The sequence below is a fragment of the Ylistrum balloti genome, unplaced genomic scaffold (assembly GCF_031769215.1).
Source record: "Ylistrum balloti isolate Yb309-2 unplaced genomic scaffold, AGI_CSIRO_Ybal_v1 Utg370266, whole genome shotgun sequence".
NCBI lineage: Eukaryota > Metazoa > Mollusca > Bivalvia > Pectinida > Pectinidae > Ylistrum > Ylistrum balloti.
In genome coordinates this window covers 260,230-277,655 of record NW_026782208.1, presented here as the reverse complement: position 1 = coordinate 277,655, position 17,426 = coordinate 260,230, and the positions used below count along the sequence as shown (strand labels likewise).

The following is a 17,426-nucleotide window of genomic DNA, read 5'->3' as shown; positions in this document are numbered from 1 at the left end:
AATCACATGTTCTAAGTCATTATACAGGATTTAAATCACACTGATAAGGCACCACCAGGATATGCTTTACTCTAAAAACAGCTACTAGTAATGTTAGACCACAGCGCTAGTATTTATTAAAACTTTCTTCAAAATTTGATTTCCTGTCAAAATAATCTGTCAGAGCAAACAATACAATCTTGAAAGTGCTTGAAATACATTATTGATTTCATTTTAAAGAAATCAATCATTTTTTTGGTGATAGTGCTTAGAAATGATATATATGAAATATGATTAAATAAACATTGCTAAAAGGGTGATTGTGGATTAGTCATCTTACAAGTAATTATGACATAAAAATTATGCTAAGTGGATGCTTTTTAGTAAGTAAAAAATGGGACATCAATTAGAAGGAAATTAATGTAATTTCTGTTTTATAGCTGAAGTAAAATTCATTTTTCCATTGTAAGGCATTGTTGTAAAAGGTATTAAAGATGAGATTCTTTGGTGTAATTGGGGTCCATATCCTCTGTAGACGTCAAACACCTCTAAGAGGGAGGGTATACACAGGAGTGTTCTTGATATACCTGATACGATAAACATTGAAATTAAACAGAAATTTATCAATCATCTTTCTCAGTTTTCATACCAAACATGAATTAATGTGACTTTGGACATTTGGAACTCTCTCTTGTAGTCGTAAATCAGATTTACGTATTGGTTACAGACGTACTCAACTGTAAAAGGCTCTTTCACAGTTAACTTGTATATGATATTTAGCTGATAACCTTAGATATTACCTGAATGTAAATCTACCATGAAACATGTTGAGATGCAGATTATAGATTAAAGGAAAACAGGTGCTTATGGTTATGTAGTTATAGAACATACACATTATAGTGTTTTATACGGAATTATAACACAAAGAGCTAGATCATTGTCTAATATACAAGTAGATGGTAACCTGATCTGTCAGTCAAGTATAACAGGATATGGAACAAGGATATTCCTGGATTCTTATTTTGTTTTATTTTTTTTTTATTAAAGCCTCAGCTATTTTGTTTAAGATTTGAGTTGAGATTTCTAGTGTGCCTGGTAAATAATTCTTAAACAGCAGGATCAGCCTTGGGATATAGACGCTGTAAAGAAACTTCATATAGGTTTAAAGTGGGAAGTTTATGTTATTTGTGTTAAATATAACCTGTATAGGTCATTCAAGTAGGAATACAAATGAGAATAGGTCACAGATTGATATGGCTAACAATTGCCTAAATCAATAGTAATTTTGTCACAGGATGTTGGAAAATGGCTGTGTTTATCATTCATGTATATCACATTGTATCTTTAATAGGGAAATATTGAACAACGTTTAACAATTGCTATAAAATGTGGGACTCTATAAATATGACGAGCTGAACCCACATTCATTGTTTCAGGATAGTTAATGTCTGTTTGAATGTCATAAATGACCACACGGCTGTATTAAATGACATCAACAACAGATCTGATAGAGCCACCAAACTTGTTGTATAGACATTAGAATCGTGAAATATTTAATGATACACTGATGGCACCATAGTTCAAATACATATTGATTGAATTATACTGGTACACTACAGGCATCGTCAACTTAACCAAGTGTTTTAATTTGTACCAGGGTTTCCCTCCCCTACTCAGGTCAAAGCTGTGGTATTGGGTTTGGATTAAAAACACCTCCAAAATCTGGTTAAAAATTAAAATGATTTGGCAAATAATTTGCTTCATATTGCATAACAGTAGCTACATACCTAGTATTGTGATAATAACATGTAAACTGTTGTCATGGTTCAGACAAATTAATTTAAAAATTATTTTTATATTTTTAAAAATATTTAAATTCAAATCTGCACGTACGATATTTTGAGGAGAATAAACTTCCACTAAATGGAAGACAGTACACCTAAATCTTAGGGAACATGCATTGTTTATTTATACCCGGTAACCCTGCTGTAGAATCATCCATTTGACTTTAACAGGTATCGACAGTGCGGTCATTTACAGGTGTCATTTCCGTATAAATTGATTTGTTTTAAACAGGTTTTATCCCGAGATTATTTGATTCAATTTGACAGTATAATCATGGGGATCAACAGGTTTGTTACCTGAGCATATTGACCTGCATATTCTTAGATAATCAATGTATAAGAAGAGAGTTACAGACCAACCTACTAGTCTCCTCTGGAGAAAACTTCCCTTTAGTCCAGTGGACAGGCAATGTCTGCCTTATATAAGTCAGAGGTCTACAGTTTGGGCCCCAGCAGGACAATTTTTATTACTCCATCCTGTTACAGATTTGGTGTTGTTGATCAATCCAATAGTAAAAGATGATTTAAGAAAATGAGACACTTATTTGGAGATATCATGGTGAAGACTTAGATAGACGAAATAGTATATGACACATGGTTTTCTATAATTTTATTAGTAGTAGGCTGTGTAGTGAAAGTAGGAGGCTGGCCTGTCATGTACGTGTAGTCGTGTACGGAACATTATTATGGAACTGGATTGGTGTAGGTGGTCAAATTGGCTGGAAAACCCTGTATGGTGTAGAAGTTAAGAGTAAAGATCCCTAAAATTAGTCAAACACTCGGGTGTCCACTTTATAAAATTAGTCAAACACTATAGGTGTCCACTTTATAAAATTTGTCAAGGCCACTAGGGTGTCCAATTTATAAAATTAGTCAAGGCCACTAGGGTCTCCACTTTATAGAATTAGTCTAGGCCACTCGGGTGTCCACCTTATAAAATTTGTCAAGGCCACTAGGGTCTCTGCTTTATAGAATTAGTCAAGGCCTCTAGGGTCTCCACTTTATAGAATTTGTCAAGGCCTCTAGGGTGTCTGCTTTATAGAATTAGTCTAGGCCACTCGGGTGTCCACCTTATAAAATTTGTCAAGGCCACTAGGGTGTCCAATTTATAAAATTAGTCAAGGCCACTAGGGTCTCCACTTTATAGAATTAGTCTAGGCCACTCGGGTGTCCACCTTATAAAATTTGTCAAGGCCACTAGGGTGTCCAATTTATAAAATTAGTCAAGGCCACTAGGGTCTCCACTTTATAGAATTAGTCTAGGCCACTCGGGTGTCCACCTTATAAAATTTGTCAAGGCCACTAGGGTGTCCAATTTATAAAATTAGTCAAGGCCACTAGGGTCTCCACTTTATAGAATTAGTCTAGGCCACTCGGGTGTCCACCTTATAAAATTTGTCAAGGCCTCTAGGGTGTCTGCTTTATAGAATTAGTCTAGGCCACTCGGGTGTCCACTTTATAAAATTTGTCAAGGCCACTAGGGTGTCCACTTTATAGAATTAGTCAAGGCCACTAGGGTCTCCACTTTATAGAATTAGTCAAGGCCTCTAGGGTCTCCACTTTATAGAATTAGTCTAGGCCACTCGGGTGTCCACCTTATAAAATTTGTCAAGGCCTCTAGGGTGTCTGCTTTATAGAATTAGTCTAGGCCACTCGGGTGTCCACCTTATAAAATTTGTCAAGGCCACTAGGGTGTCCAATTTATAAAATTAGTCAAGGCCACTAGGGTCTCCACTTTATAGAATTAGTCTAGGCCACTCGGGTGTCCACCTTATAAAATTTGTCAAGGCCACTAGGGTCTCCACTTTATAGAATTAGTCTAGGCCACTCGGGTGTCCACCTTATAAAATTTGTCAAGGCCACTAGGGTCTCTGCTTTATAGAATTAGTCTAGGCCACTCGGGTGTCCACTTTATAGAATTAGTCTAGGCCACTCGGGTGTCCACTTTATAGAATTAGTCTAGGCCACTCGGGTGTCCGCTTTATAAAATTAGTCAAGCACTAGGACTGCCAACCTTAAACAATGAATTATGCACAAGGGTGTTAGCCTAATGGTAGGAAGGGGTTGCTAGGACATTATATTACACTGAAATCAGTAACTATGGTTACCACATTTTGATCCTAAAGTAAATTAGGTTGTAATAATTTGATTTCTGTCAAATACTGGTTAGCTCCACCAGATTGAATCATATATGTAACAAAGATACTAAATATCGAACACAGCTAGCAATATTGTGACAGCAGATAAATCGAACATTGATTATGCTTTATACTTGACAAGATGTCATTATGATCATTGATTTCTGTATACATGACATGAAATTCATGTTCACCATAAATACACTTTGAAAAATCAATATTTTTTTTTGCAAGAATGCAAAGTTAGTTTGATTTCTCTGAAAGCTATATTGGAAAGGTGTGGTTTGTTGATTTCCAGAGTTCTAGAGTTTGTTGTTGCATGTCGAGCATGTAATTATTTTTCTTTTCTTTTTGTATATGGGATCAATGAAATAGTAATGTAACTTTTAAGTACATGGTGATACTTAATAATGTCATGTCTTTCTGGAGTTTGTACATCTTGAAAATTACTTCTGGTCTTGCCTTATTAACTCCTGTTCATTTGGTACAGTTAAAAAAATTTGATGTATGTCTTTGGATCAGGAGGTTTTTCATACATCCGTCTGACCAGACAGGTTTATTGGTACCAAAGTTCTGTCTGCATATTTTGCAAAATGAACTCCTATCACAGTTTTGACCTGATTCACAGGTATACTATATCAGTGAGGCATCAGGATGTACTCCTCTTGTCATGTCATTTCCTCACTTTGAGATGGAGTTATGCTCCATTTGTTATTTCAATTAATGGAAGTGTATGGAATCAACAGTTTCAAGCAGAAACAATTTCAGTATTACATGAGGATGTACAACTGGCAAGCAACACCGGGATTCTAGAGCAGTCCTGTTTGCTCAGTGCAAGGGACTTGAGGCGTCTAGATTTTCTTCAAGCCTTTTGGCAAATGTCCCCACAGCTCAGGCTAGGGGTGGCTCCAATATCTTCCCCTTCTGTTCCTAAGGCATCCCTTCCCCAGGATATGGATACCTGGGAACCAATGAACTGTGAGGGATCGGGCATGGCAGAATGTGATGTTCTAGATATTTTGCCTGGGTGTTCCAAGGTTGATGACCTCGAATGCAAAGCCCCTGTCTTCAGATGGTACTCTTTTTGATGGTGAGTCCCAGTCGTAAGATGAGGCTGAGGATGAGGTAGTAACTGATAGGTTTTCCACCTTGCTTGCCTTGTGTGCAGATGTTGCCCTTATCCTTGGCAAGAAGGCTTACCAACTCCTTCTGCATCATTAGTCCCCGAGGCCACCACATTGTTGAGCTCAGCGGGACCTCCAAAACCTGCTCTTCACAATGATAGAACCCTGCCTGAGGGAACTATTGTGTCCTCTGTTCTGGCTAACACCTCAGCAAGTGTTGTAGAGAAGAATTCCTCTTCTACTCCGACCCCTTGGTTTCCTGGGTTTCATGGGCTGCAACTTGGGGCAATTTACTTATCGGAGGTTAAATCCTCCGATTATTCCATCCATGACAGGAAACTTGCTCCATTTCTGGCGGTGCTCACTGCTCACCAAACATGATGTTCGCAGGTGTTCCATTCTTAAGGACATTCAGGTCAGTGAGCCTTTCTGTTATTACCTTATGACGGCACTTTCAATGGACCTACTCTGTTCAGGAGGTTTTACAGGGGACTCACTGGTCTCTGGCATTCTTGTCAAGAAGCCTGGACCCAGTGGTCCTAGTTCGTCTCCGGGTTCTGGGCCTGCTGTCTAGTCTAGGCCTAATCCTAAGCAACGTGCTGGTGGGAAGAAGTCGAAAACTGTTTTCAAAGGGAAGAATGGTGAGGGTGGCAAGAAACCTCCTTCCAAGGGGAAGTCATGTCCCTGACTCTCTTCTTCCCTCTTTGCCACTACCTGTTGTCACAGGCCGATGAGACATTGGTCCGGTGTCTTCTAGCCCTGTTTCCGCTGTGTGGGAGGATTTAGATGTTCCAATACCAGAAGTTCCAGTAGGCAGCCATCTGGCTTCCTTCCTTCCAAGGCCAATGTTCTTTCCCCCTCCAGGGGATCCAGAAACGGCTCATGCAGTGAGGGAAAAAGTATGCACCATGCGATGCATGGGGGCGGTCAGGGAGGTTCCAGCAGTGTGATGTATGCCTGGTTGCACCTCCAGAATGATTCTGATTCAGAAGAAATCCAGTGCATGGTGTCCAGTCATCAATCTGAGTGCTTTCAACAAGCACATGGATTCTCCTCACTTCAAGATGGAGATGGAGACCCCAGGGAGCATCATCACTTCCGTAGGGGAGGATATGTGGGCAACATCAGTCAATCTGAAGGATGCCTACTTCCTTATCCCTATCAAGAAGTCAACAAGGAAGTACCTCCATTTTACTTGCGATGGCAGGGTCTTTCAGTTCTTGGCCAAGTCTTTGAGCCTCACCACTACCCCTCTGGTTTTTACCAAACTTTTACAGTGAGTTTCCTGCACTTGCGTGGTAAGTGATTAATTGCTGTAGGATACCGCTTGGTCCTGAAAATCGTGCTGAAGGTAGGCTTCATTCCCTCCAGAAAGATGTCGGAGGTTTTCCCTTCTCAGAAGTTTGTGTATCTTTGATACCATTTCAATACAGTTCTGAACATTGTCTTCCCACAAGAGGAAGGCTTGAGACTTGGTTCTAGCTTTCATGAACATTTCTTGGGTTCAGATTTGTTGGTTCCCTCAGATTTCTGCGGTATCTCAACTCCCTGGCAGATGTGATTCCTTTGGAATGTCTTCACATCAGATCCTTGTAAATGTTCCTGTTTGCCAACTGAGTCCCTGCTTCAAGGGAGTGGGAAGCAATGCTCCCCTTCACCCAGTCAGTAAAGGACTTTTCTTCTTGGTGGACTTGCTGGGACAACATTCTTCCATTGGTCCCCTCTGCAAGCCAACACAGGGCTAGGTGTCTACCTGGCTGGCCATGTCCAATCAGGTGAGTGGTCCAGGGAACAGCTCTCAGAGCATATCATTGTGCTGGATATGAGAGCAGTCCTGCTGGCTCTGCAATCCCTGTGGGAAATGTCACAGGTTATTTGTCTGGCGACAGACACCTCTACAGTTGTCGCTTACCTGAAGAAGCAAGGGGGCATCAGGTCTCATGTGCTATGTGCCTTGGCTGTCAAGGTTATTCTGCTTTCATCTGTGGCATTAGTGTATTTCTGGTCGTGAGTAGGTACAACAGGGTAGCAAAGAGGGGCTCCCTACAGGGGGTTTATTGGGGTCTTGTTTTTGTTTGTAAATATATACAAATGAATGGAAATTTGTGGTAGATATGCGAACTAAAGTTAGGGTAAGTACTACATCATAGAAATTGGTTTTACAAAAAAAAAACTCAATTTACAGTAAAATAGTATATACCTATCCTCAGATCATATGATCATTTAGACAAGGAAGTAATGGTGTTGGCTTTGCTGCTTCAGTTTTAATCACACAAATAAAAGAAAATTCTTCTGAAGATTGAAGAGGTTAGATGTGTTGAAATCCTTTGGACTAACCAACAGGACTTGAGTTGTGATAGATCTGTAACATACTTTACTTGAATATTAATCAAGTTATATTTTAAAAGGTGTATTATGTCGGCCCAGTTGGTCTCTTGTAATGCCAGAATTAGTTGAACATTATATAGTCAAACATGTGTATAGAAGTCATTCAAGGGAGAAAAGGAAATTTGCTGTTATACACAGGTTGCCTTTATATAGAGGTTCATTACATAGGGAACCAAAACCTTGGCCAGTAGAGACTGGTGACATTGGTATAACATTGGTCTTTAGACTGGTGTGACTGTATTAATATTGGCAAGTCCGTAAATCAACAGTCTAAATTATATTAGTCTACTACTTAAAGCTTACTCTACCAGACTTAAATAACAGGTTTAAGATATATGGATGTTTTGAGGGTAGATTCTGTAAATATAGCTGTCTATATGAAGTGCTTAAACATTGAGCGGATGACTATTCAAAGTAAGAAAGTCATCCATCTCTCACAGCCAAATATCAAGTGTGGTAATCACAGATAGCAGACTGGCAATCGGATTTATTTACTTATCAAGATAGGAACAAATATTCACAGGACGAGAGCTCTTGAAATCTCAAGCTGAATGTTAAATGGTGTGTTTGTGTGTGAAAGGACAACCTGCTTTTTCTTATGTAAGTGCATTTTGATGTCCTGTGATTTCATGTAAAACCCAACGTAGGCTGACTACTTGATCAGTATTCAGAATGTCAAGATTGAAACTGTTGAACTAAGAAAATATATCTGTTAGCTGGTGTGGTTTTATGTCGTTCAATATTGTCATGCATACACAGGTAAAACTTGGATAGCATTATTGGATCACTTGAGAAAAACATGACTAGGTTACAATATGCTGCTTTCTCTACCTGGATAGTTTTTGCTGCAGTCATGTAGTGGCTTTACCTGGATGAGTGAATAAAATAAAACATTTTTTCATAGAAATTGATTTTCAACTTTTTTCTTATTGAAAAAATAATTAAATCAGTTTGTACCTGGAGGTTAAGTATTTTTTGGATGTGAAATGTAATAAATATTATACAGCCAATTCCTTATAAAATATACTTCTCTGTCTACCAAACTTTCATATTTGGTTCAAAATTTCTTCTTTAAAGTAAATCACATCATTTTGGATTTTGACTGTTTAAGTCTATTGTCAATTTTTGTGATGTCAGCGCTATCGTCTAAACAAAGGTTTGTTTTAGCTAACTTGAGTTCACTTCAGCCAAACAAGCTCAAACTTCATACAATGCTTTTTTACCAAAAGTGCTTGCTTGGGATTGCTTTTCAGGTCCAAAGGTCAAAGGCACTGTTACTATAAATAGAACATCTTTTAAAAAAATCAGAATCTGCAAGTTTACTCATCATATCTCAAACAAATGGACAAATTATATAAATGGAATAAATACAATGAATAACTATGGCTATTTTTCCATAAAACTCATCTCCAGGTGACACACCCACTACTATGGAATTCTTGTTGTTTGACAGACACTTCACATTAAATTAATCTTCACATAATACACGGGAAGTTATGTTTAATGTAAAATTGACCTTCCTTAATTCTCGTCATATCAAAACAACGAGCAACAAACAAAGGAGATGATTCTGGTAGCAGTTTTAACCTTATATACATGTACCTCACATATATTTGCTTAATTATTTCATTCAGATTTTTGACACCAAAAAAACTTTAAAATTGATTATTTCATAAATTCAAACATTTCATGAGAAAGATAAAAAATTTTTGTTGTTAATCATTTATATATATTAATTTGTCAAATGTAGATCTATTAAATGTATATTTCTGAGGTCTAAAGTTGGTGGATTGATAGTATTTCCTTGTTACAGCGATGTCAGTTGATGGAAAACCTTTTGCGTCGGAGCGGACATAACCAGTTTCAGTTCCTTTATACTGTGATGCAGCCTAATGTCCACCGTGATTTTATCTACAATGCTAAATCTCACTTCCCTGGCATGGACTTCAAGTCGGTCAGCACACCTGCCATGAGAGATGCACAGGTAGAGTAATGAGGGATAGGTATTTTATTTCAGTGATTTAAGGGTATTTTGGATGGTATGTAGTTTTTAAGTTACGTATCAAGGCAGCAGTGCACATTTTTTCATTGGCCATGCAATGACAAACAGAAAATTATCATACCATATTAAAATCTGCCATTTTCTGTTTGTTTTTGATAGGATGCAGGCAATCAGTACCAAGTACAAATACATGTATTTTCAATGTTAGCCCACATTACCACCTAGAGTGATTGAAGTCTTTGTACATGTATTTCTGATACGAGTAGAAAGCCAATATGGACCTAACATTATCTAAAGTATAAATGAAATATTTTCATTACCAAACAGAAAAGGGACAGGGAGAAACAAAATGAAAAACGGGTACAGTATAATGTTATTGTTATGAAGATTTGTTTTCAGTTTGTGTGGTGACAGTTTTCTCAATATAGAATTGTTCCATTTATTCATGAAGATTCATATTTCCTTTGTGTATCAATTAATGCTTTGGAATGTTGATCCTGCAGTTTATGAAAATCATAGAAAATACCTGTGTCATCTGTGTATCAGGTTATGTCAGGGTATTTAATCTGAAATTTTTATATTTACATGTCAGTTCTTAATACGACAAGATTAAATTGAATTGCTGTTTATAATAATGATGTAATTCAAACAAATTCTTTTATTTAAAAAACTTCAAAATAGAAGAAATGCTTAGAGTGTAATTAATTTGAAAACATCAGGCACCCGATAAAGATAAATCCATAGAAACATATAATTATATATTTATCAAAATTTCTAGAAATACAGTCCACTTGCAGACCTGGAAGGAATTTATACTAGCTTTAATTGTTTGCTGAAGATGTGATTTCCATTTTTCTATGTCTGGTGGAGGTTTATGTTCATTTGTTGCATCTTTGTCTTTATCAGTGTAGATTGTCATATTGTCACTAATGATATACATGTATAAGCATTTTGGGTTTGGTTTTGCATTTTCGTACAATTTCTTTTATGCTTTGCCTTTTTTTAACCTACATCATCCTGGTTGCTCATTTTCTTTTCTTTGACCACTATGCTGTAGATGTTTTAAAGTTACCTGCGGTGTCTGATTTCAGACATGTATCACATGATCTATCAGATTTCTCTATAATATAGATTATATTGAATTATTCCTTTAATTAATACCATCAATGGCCAAAGGTAGATTTTGCATATTTGAACCATATTTGTAGTTCCAACCTCGGTTATCAGAATGTGTATCATTAGAGGTTGTTACCAATATAGGACCAATTTGATGAAAGATTTCAGTACCTAAAATGACAGCTATTCAGTATTACCTAGTACATATATTGGTGAGCTACTTCATTGTGCTGAATATCTTTATCTGTATCATTGACAGAGGAGACTGAAGCTGTATCGCCAGGACAACTACTTCAGGGAGAAAAGTGCTCACCTTAAGGACGACTCCCAGGTGACACACCTGACTGAGGAACATAATGAAATGGGGATACGACTACCTCAGATCCCTACTGGGGCCAAATACAACACTGACAAGGGAACTGATATGAGGTCTACATATTTTTAGGATTGTTACTTTTCATGAAATATTTCATATTATTTAGAATATGATTTGGTTATTAGATTACTTACTTTTGTTAGAAAAATTGTAAATAAACGTATACATGCATTGAGCATTTAATTTGTACAATTTTAAATATGCTTTCATTTTATTTCAGTGTAATCAACTTTAAATCTAAGCATAAAAAGAAAGGATCAAGCTTCCCAAAAATCATCACATCCAACGCTTTACCTAAAAATCACAAAAATAAACCAAAGCCGGTCAAGTCAGTTGTCAATTCTGATGAAATAGCAGCTGTCAATGCCAGTGCACCTGTATTACGGTAAGTGTAGATATAGCTACTGTACCAGTACTTCTGTACTACAGTGTAGATATAGCTAGGTTACTGTACCAGTACTTCTGTACTACAGTGTTGTTATAGCTTGGTTACTGTACCAGTACTTCTGTACTACAGTGTTGTTATATCTAAGTTACTGTACCAGTACTTCTGTACTATAGTGATGTTATAGCTAAGTTACTGTACCAGTACTTCTGTACTAGTGTTGTTATAGCTAAGTTACTGTACCAGTACTTCTGTACAACAGTGTTGATATAGCTAGGTTACTGTACCAGTACTTCTGTACTACAGTGTTGTTATAGCTAAGTTACTGTACCAGTACTTCTGTACTACAGTGTTGATATAGCTAGGTTACTGTACCAGTACTTCTGTACTACAGTGTTGTTATAGCTAAGTTACTGTACCAGTACTTCTGTACTACAGTGTTGATATAGCTAGGTTACTGTACCAGTACTTCTGTACTACTACTACTACTACTACTATGCTGACGGTCGCAATGCGACAAAGTCTGTTCCTCTGTTCTATCCAACCGCTGATCTCCATATGCTTCTGTCATTACACAACTCTGGCCAGGAATTCAAGTTGATGTTCCTCCGTTTCAAATTTCTTTTGACTGTATCTTTAAACCGTAGTCGGGGTCTGCCTCTCTTCCTACTACCAACTGGAAGCTGTGAGAACAGGATCTGTTTTGGAAGTCGGTCTTGCGGCATCCTCATGATGTGCCCTGTCCATCGAAGGTTCTTTCTGATCAGCATGTCTTCCATGGGTGTTAATCCAGTTCTTTCAAGTATTTCCTTGTTGGTAACTTTGTCTTTCCAGGTTACTTTTATGATGGTTCTAAGGTGCCGCATCATAAAAGCATGAAGCTTCTTCACATGGCTTCTGTATACCGTCCACAACTCGGCTCCATACAAGAGAGTGGATATGACAATGGCTCTGTATATCTTTCCTTTCACCTTCAATGAAACATGATGGTTGTTCCAGAGTCTCTGATGTAATCTGCCAAAAGATGAACTGGCCTTAGCAATTCTTCTCTGTATTTCGGCATCAATACGCCCATCTTTCGCTGCTGTGCTACCAAGATAGGTGAACTCTGGGACAGAATTTAGTTTGATACCATCGACCAGTATATCCACCTCCTGGGACTTTGAAGAGTCTGGTTGGTATAGCACTTCAGTTTTCTTGATGTTTATCTTTAGTCCAAATTTCTTTGATGCTTCCGAGAAGGCATTTACTATGCGTTGAATTTCCTGTGGTGAGTGGGCAAGTAGGGCACTGTCATCTGCGAAGAGTAGCTCCCTTATCAGTACCTGGATGCTCTTGGTTCTTGCCTTGAAGTGTGTGACCTTAAAGAGGTCTGCATCTTGCCTTGACTGGATGTAGACACCATCTGTCAAGTCTCTGAAAGCTTCATCCAGCATCGCTGATAGGAATATGGAGAAGAGAGTAGGTGCTAGTACACAGCCTTGTTTGACTCCATTTGTAACTTCAAAAGCATCGGATGTTTCCACTCCATCGCTGACTTTGGCCTTCATCCCTGTGTGCAGCGACTCAATCATGGATGTGAACTTATCAGGGCATCCATACTTCCTCAGCAGCTGCCACAGACCTGTTCTTCCAACTGTATCAAAGGCTTTAGTGAAGTCTACAAATACAACGTACAGTGGCTGGTCCTGCTCGATACACTTTTCTTGTAACTGTCGGAGGCTGAAGATCATGTCGATGGTGCTCCTATTGGGCCTGAAACCACACTGTGACTCGGGAACTATTTCTGGAGTGACATGCTTGGAGAGTCTGTTCAGAAGGATCCTAGCGAAGACTTTGCCAGCAATGGACAACAGAGAGATTCCTCGATAGTTTCCGCAATCTGACCTGTCTCCTTTCTTGTAGATGGTTACAATACTTGCATCCTTCCAGGCTTGTGGAACTGTACCTTCATCCCATGCACTGCATATCAGCTGGTGCAGCCTGTCCACTAATTTGGTACCTCCATGTTTCCATACTTCTGTACTACAGTGTTGATATAGCTAGGTTACTGTACCAGTACTTCTGTACTACAGTGTTGATATAGCTAGGTTACTGTACCAGTACTTCTGTACTACAGTGTTGCTATAGCTAGGTTACTGTACCAGTACTTCTGTACTATAGTGTTGTTATAGCTTGGTTACTGTACCAGTACTTCTGTACTACAGTGTTGGTACTGTACCAGTACTTCTGTACTATAGTGATGTTATAGCTAAGTTACTGTACCAGTCCTTCTGTACTACAGTGTTGTTATAGCTAAGTTACCGTACCAGTACTTGTGTACTATAGTGTTGTTATAACTAACAGTTACTGTACCAGTACTTCTGTACTACAGAGTAGATATAGCTAGGTTACTGTACCAGTACTTCTGTACTACAGTGTTGATATAGCTAGGTTACTGTACCAGTACTTCTGTACTACAGTGTTGTTATAGCTAGGTTACTGTACCAGTACTTCTGTACTACAGTGTTGTTATAGCGTGGTTACTGTACCAGTACTTCTGTACTACAGTGTTGTTATAACTAAGTTACTGTACCAGTACTTCTGTACTACAGAGTAGATATAGCTAGGTTACTGTACCAGTACTTCTGTACTACAGTGTTGATATAGCTAGGTTACTGTACCAGTACTTCTGTAATACAGTGTTGATATAGCTTGGTTACTGTACCAGTACTTCTGTACTATAGTGTTGTTATAACTAAGTTACTGTACCAGTACTTCTGTACTACAGTGTTGATATAGCTAGGTTACTGTACCAGTACTTCTGTACTACAGTGTTGTTATAACTAACAGTTACTGTACCAGTACTTCTGTACTACAGTGTTGTTATAACTAACAGTTACTGTACCAGTACTTCTGTACTACAGTGTTGTTATAACTAACAGTTACTGTACCAGTACTTCTGTACTACAGTGTTGTTATAACTAGCAGTTACTGTACCAGTACTTCCGTACTACAGTGTTGTTATAGCTAAGTTACTGTACCAGTACTTCTGTACTACAGTGTTGTTATAACTAACAGTTACTGTACCAGTACTTCTGTACTACAGTGTTGTTATAACTAACAGTTACTGTACCAGTACTTCTGTACTACAGTGTTGTTATAACTAACAGTTACTGTACCAGTACTTCTGTACTACAATGTTGTTATAGTTAAGTTACTGTACCGGTACTTCTGTACAACAGTGTCGTTATAGCTAAGTTACTGTACCAGTACTTCTGTACTACAGTGTTGATATAGCTAGGTTACTGTACCAGTACTTCTGTACTACAGTGTTGTTATAGCTTGGTTACTGTACCAGTACTTCTGTACTATAGTGTTGTTATAACTAAGTTACTGTACCAGTAGTTCCGTACTACAGTGTTGATATAGCTAGGTTACTGTACCAGTACTTCTGTACTACAGTGTTGTTATAGCTTGGTTACTGTACCAGTACTTCTGTACTATAGTGTTGTTATAACTAAGTTACTGTACCAGTACTTCTGTACTACAGTGTTGATATAGCTAGGTTACTGTACCAGTACTTCTGTACTACAGTGTTGATATAGCTAGGTTACTGTACCAGTACTTCTGTACTACAGTGTTGTTATAGCTTGGTTACTGTACCAGTACTTCTGTACTATAGTGTTGTTATAACTAAGTTACTGTACCAGTACTTCTGTACTACAGTGTTGATATAGCTAGGTTACTGTACCAGTACTTCTGTACTACAGTGTTGTTATAACTAACAGTTACTGTACCAGTACTTCTGTACTACAGTGTTGTTATAACTAACAGTTACTGTACCAGTACTTCTGTACTACAGTGTTGTTATAACTAACAGTTACTGTACCAGTACTTCTGTACTACAGTGTTGTTATAACTAGCAGTTACTGTACCAGTACTTCCGTACTACAGTGTTGTTATAGCTAAGTTACTGTACCAGTACTTCTGTACTATAGTGTTGTTATAACTAACAGTTACTGTACCAGTACTTCTGTACTACAGTGTTGTTATAACTAACAGTTACTGTACCAGTACTTCTGTACTACAGTGTTGTTATAACTAACAGTTACTGTACCAGTACTTCTGTACTACAATGTTGTTATAGTTAAGTTACTGTACCAGTACTTCTGTACAACAGTGTTGTTATAGCTAAGTTACTGTACCAGTACTTCTGTACTACAGTGTTGTTATAGCTAAGTTACTGTACCAGTACTTCTGTACAACAGTGTTGTTATATCTAAGTTACTGTACCAGTACTTCTGTACTACAGTGATGTTATAGCTTGGTTACTGTACCAGTACTTCTGTACTACAGTGATGTTATAGCTTGGTTACTGTACCAGTACTTCTGTACAACAGTGTTGTTATAACTAAGTTACTGTACCAGTACTTCTGTACTACAGTGTTGTTATAGCTAAGTTACTGTACCAGTACTTCTGTACTACAGTGTTGTTATAACTAACAGTTACTGTACCAGTACTTCTGTACTACAGTGTTGTTATAACTAACAGTTACTGTACCAGTACTTCTGTACTACAGTGTTGTTATAACTAACAGTTACTGTACCAGTACTTCTGTACTACAGTGTTGTTATAACTAACAGTTACTGTACCAGTACTTCTGTACTACAGTGATGTTATAGCTTGGTTACTGTACCAGTACTTCTGTACTACAGTGATGTTATAGCTTGGTTACTGTACCAGTACTTCTGTACTATAGTGTTGTTATAACTAAGTTACTGTACCAGTACTTCTGTACTACAGTAAGTATTTATTAAGTTGATGGAAACTAAATCATTTTAAAACATTTTTTTTTTTACTGATTTTTATTTTTACTGCAAAAAAATATCAAGTATATTACCTATAACAATGTATAACAGTGACAGTTGTTTTTCGCTGAAATATGCGTATCAAGAGGTTAAGTAATAATTATGTAAAAAGAAATCCCTAGCTGTTCATCAACAGTTTCGATAATTACATAAATTTCTACATCATATATGATAATGCATGTGCACAAAACACCGTTGCCTGTGAGTAAAAACATCTATATGCCTGAATCAGTCATGACAATGTTAGTGATAAATGTCTTTCATATTTTTAATTCTGTATTGACATAAGAATTATCAGATAATATTTGCGACACCCATAATAAAATCTGATATTGAAAAAACAGGATTTTACTTACTGTATGATACTACTGTGGCTATCATTTCTGCCCGCCATCATGTAATTGTATTTACAAGATGTACTGCCTCGTTTTCAAAACTATTATGTAACATTATCAGCGGTAAATGTAAGAATTGTTTCCTGAACGAAAGAAGTGGTCGAGCTGGACATTGTGTACTGACTGTGAATATCAGGATATCATAGAAACATTAGTGAAAATGTATAAAACATGTTACAATCAATAACAAAACAAATGGTTTTACCGTGATGTCTACTTAATTGTTAAGTTGTATCGCTTTCCATGATGATCCCATTTTTAGCTGTTCATTAAAACTAAATAAAAAATGTAAAAGATTATGGTATTTGAAGGGTAATATAAATGTCAGTGTTGAACTATAAAAGAAACTTTAATGCTATCTTTATTTTTTTTTTATATATATTCAACATCTTAGTTACAAAATCATGGTGGAAAAGTTGTATTGCCCTATCAATTTTGATTTTATTGTTAGGTCAGATGAATAATTTTACAGGATATTTTGAATGTGTTCATTATATACGGACAGCGTAAGGTTTTCATGGAATTAATGTCCCTTCAATTTAATCTAACCACATTTTACATTACATATAAAACTGTCAACAATTGGAACATGTATGATAATCTCATTGATGTGATGTAAAACTTTCCTCCATCAGCCTGATAGCCAGTTTTCTGTGGATAAGATAGGCTAAGGTACCTAGTTCATTTGTCAGAGTATAGGTAGCACCCACCTGTGAAACCCCAAAGGTCAATAATATTGGAAGGACTCGCTTTGGCTGCCTTTGTTGAACATTCATGAAAAATTTACAGCACATATATTAGATGAATATCAATCTGTATGGTCCTATT

The 17,426-nt window shown here is 37.3% G+C and overlaps 1 protein-coding gene across 1 annotated transcript in view; it reads left to right on the top strand.

Moving 5' to 3' along the window:
- The window catches only part of LOC132552662 (uncharacterized), a 36,851-nt gene that overhangs the window by 3,571 nt on the left and 15,854 nt on the right, over positions 1 to 17,426 (top strand). Inside the window, exons 2-4 of the mRNA XM_060216851.1 lie at positions 9,287 to 9,457; positions 10,851 to 11,020; positions 11,188 to 11,352. Coding sequence (XP_060072834.1) covers positions 9,287 to 9,457; positions 10,851 to 11,020; positions 11,188 to 11,352 — 506 coding nt within the window. The remainder of the gene's footprint in view (positions 1 to 9,286; positions 9,458 to 10,850; positions 11,021 to 11,187; positions 11,353 to 17,426) is intronic.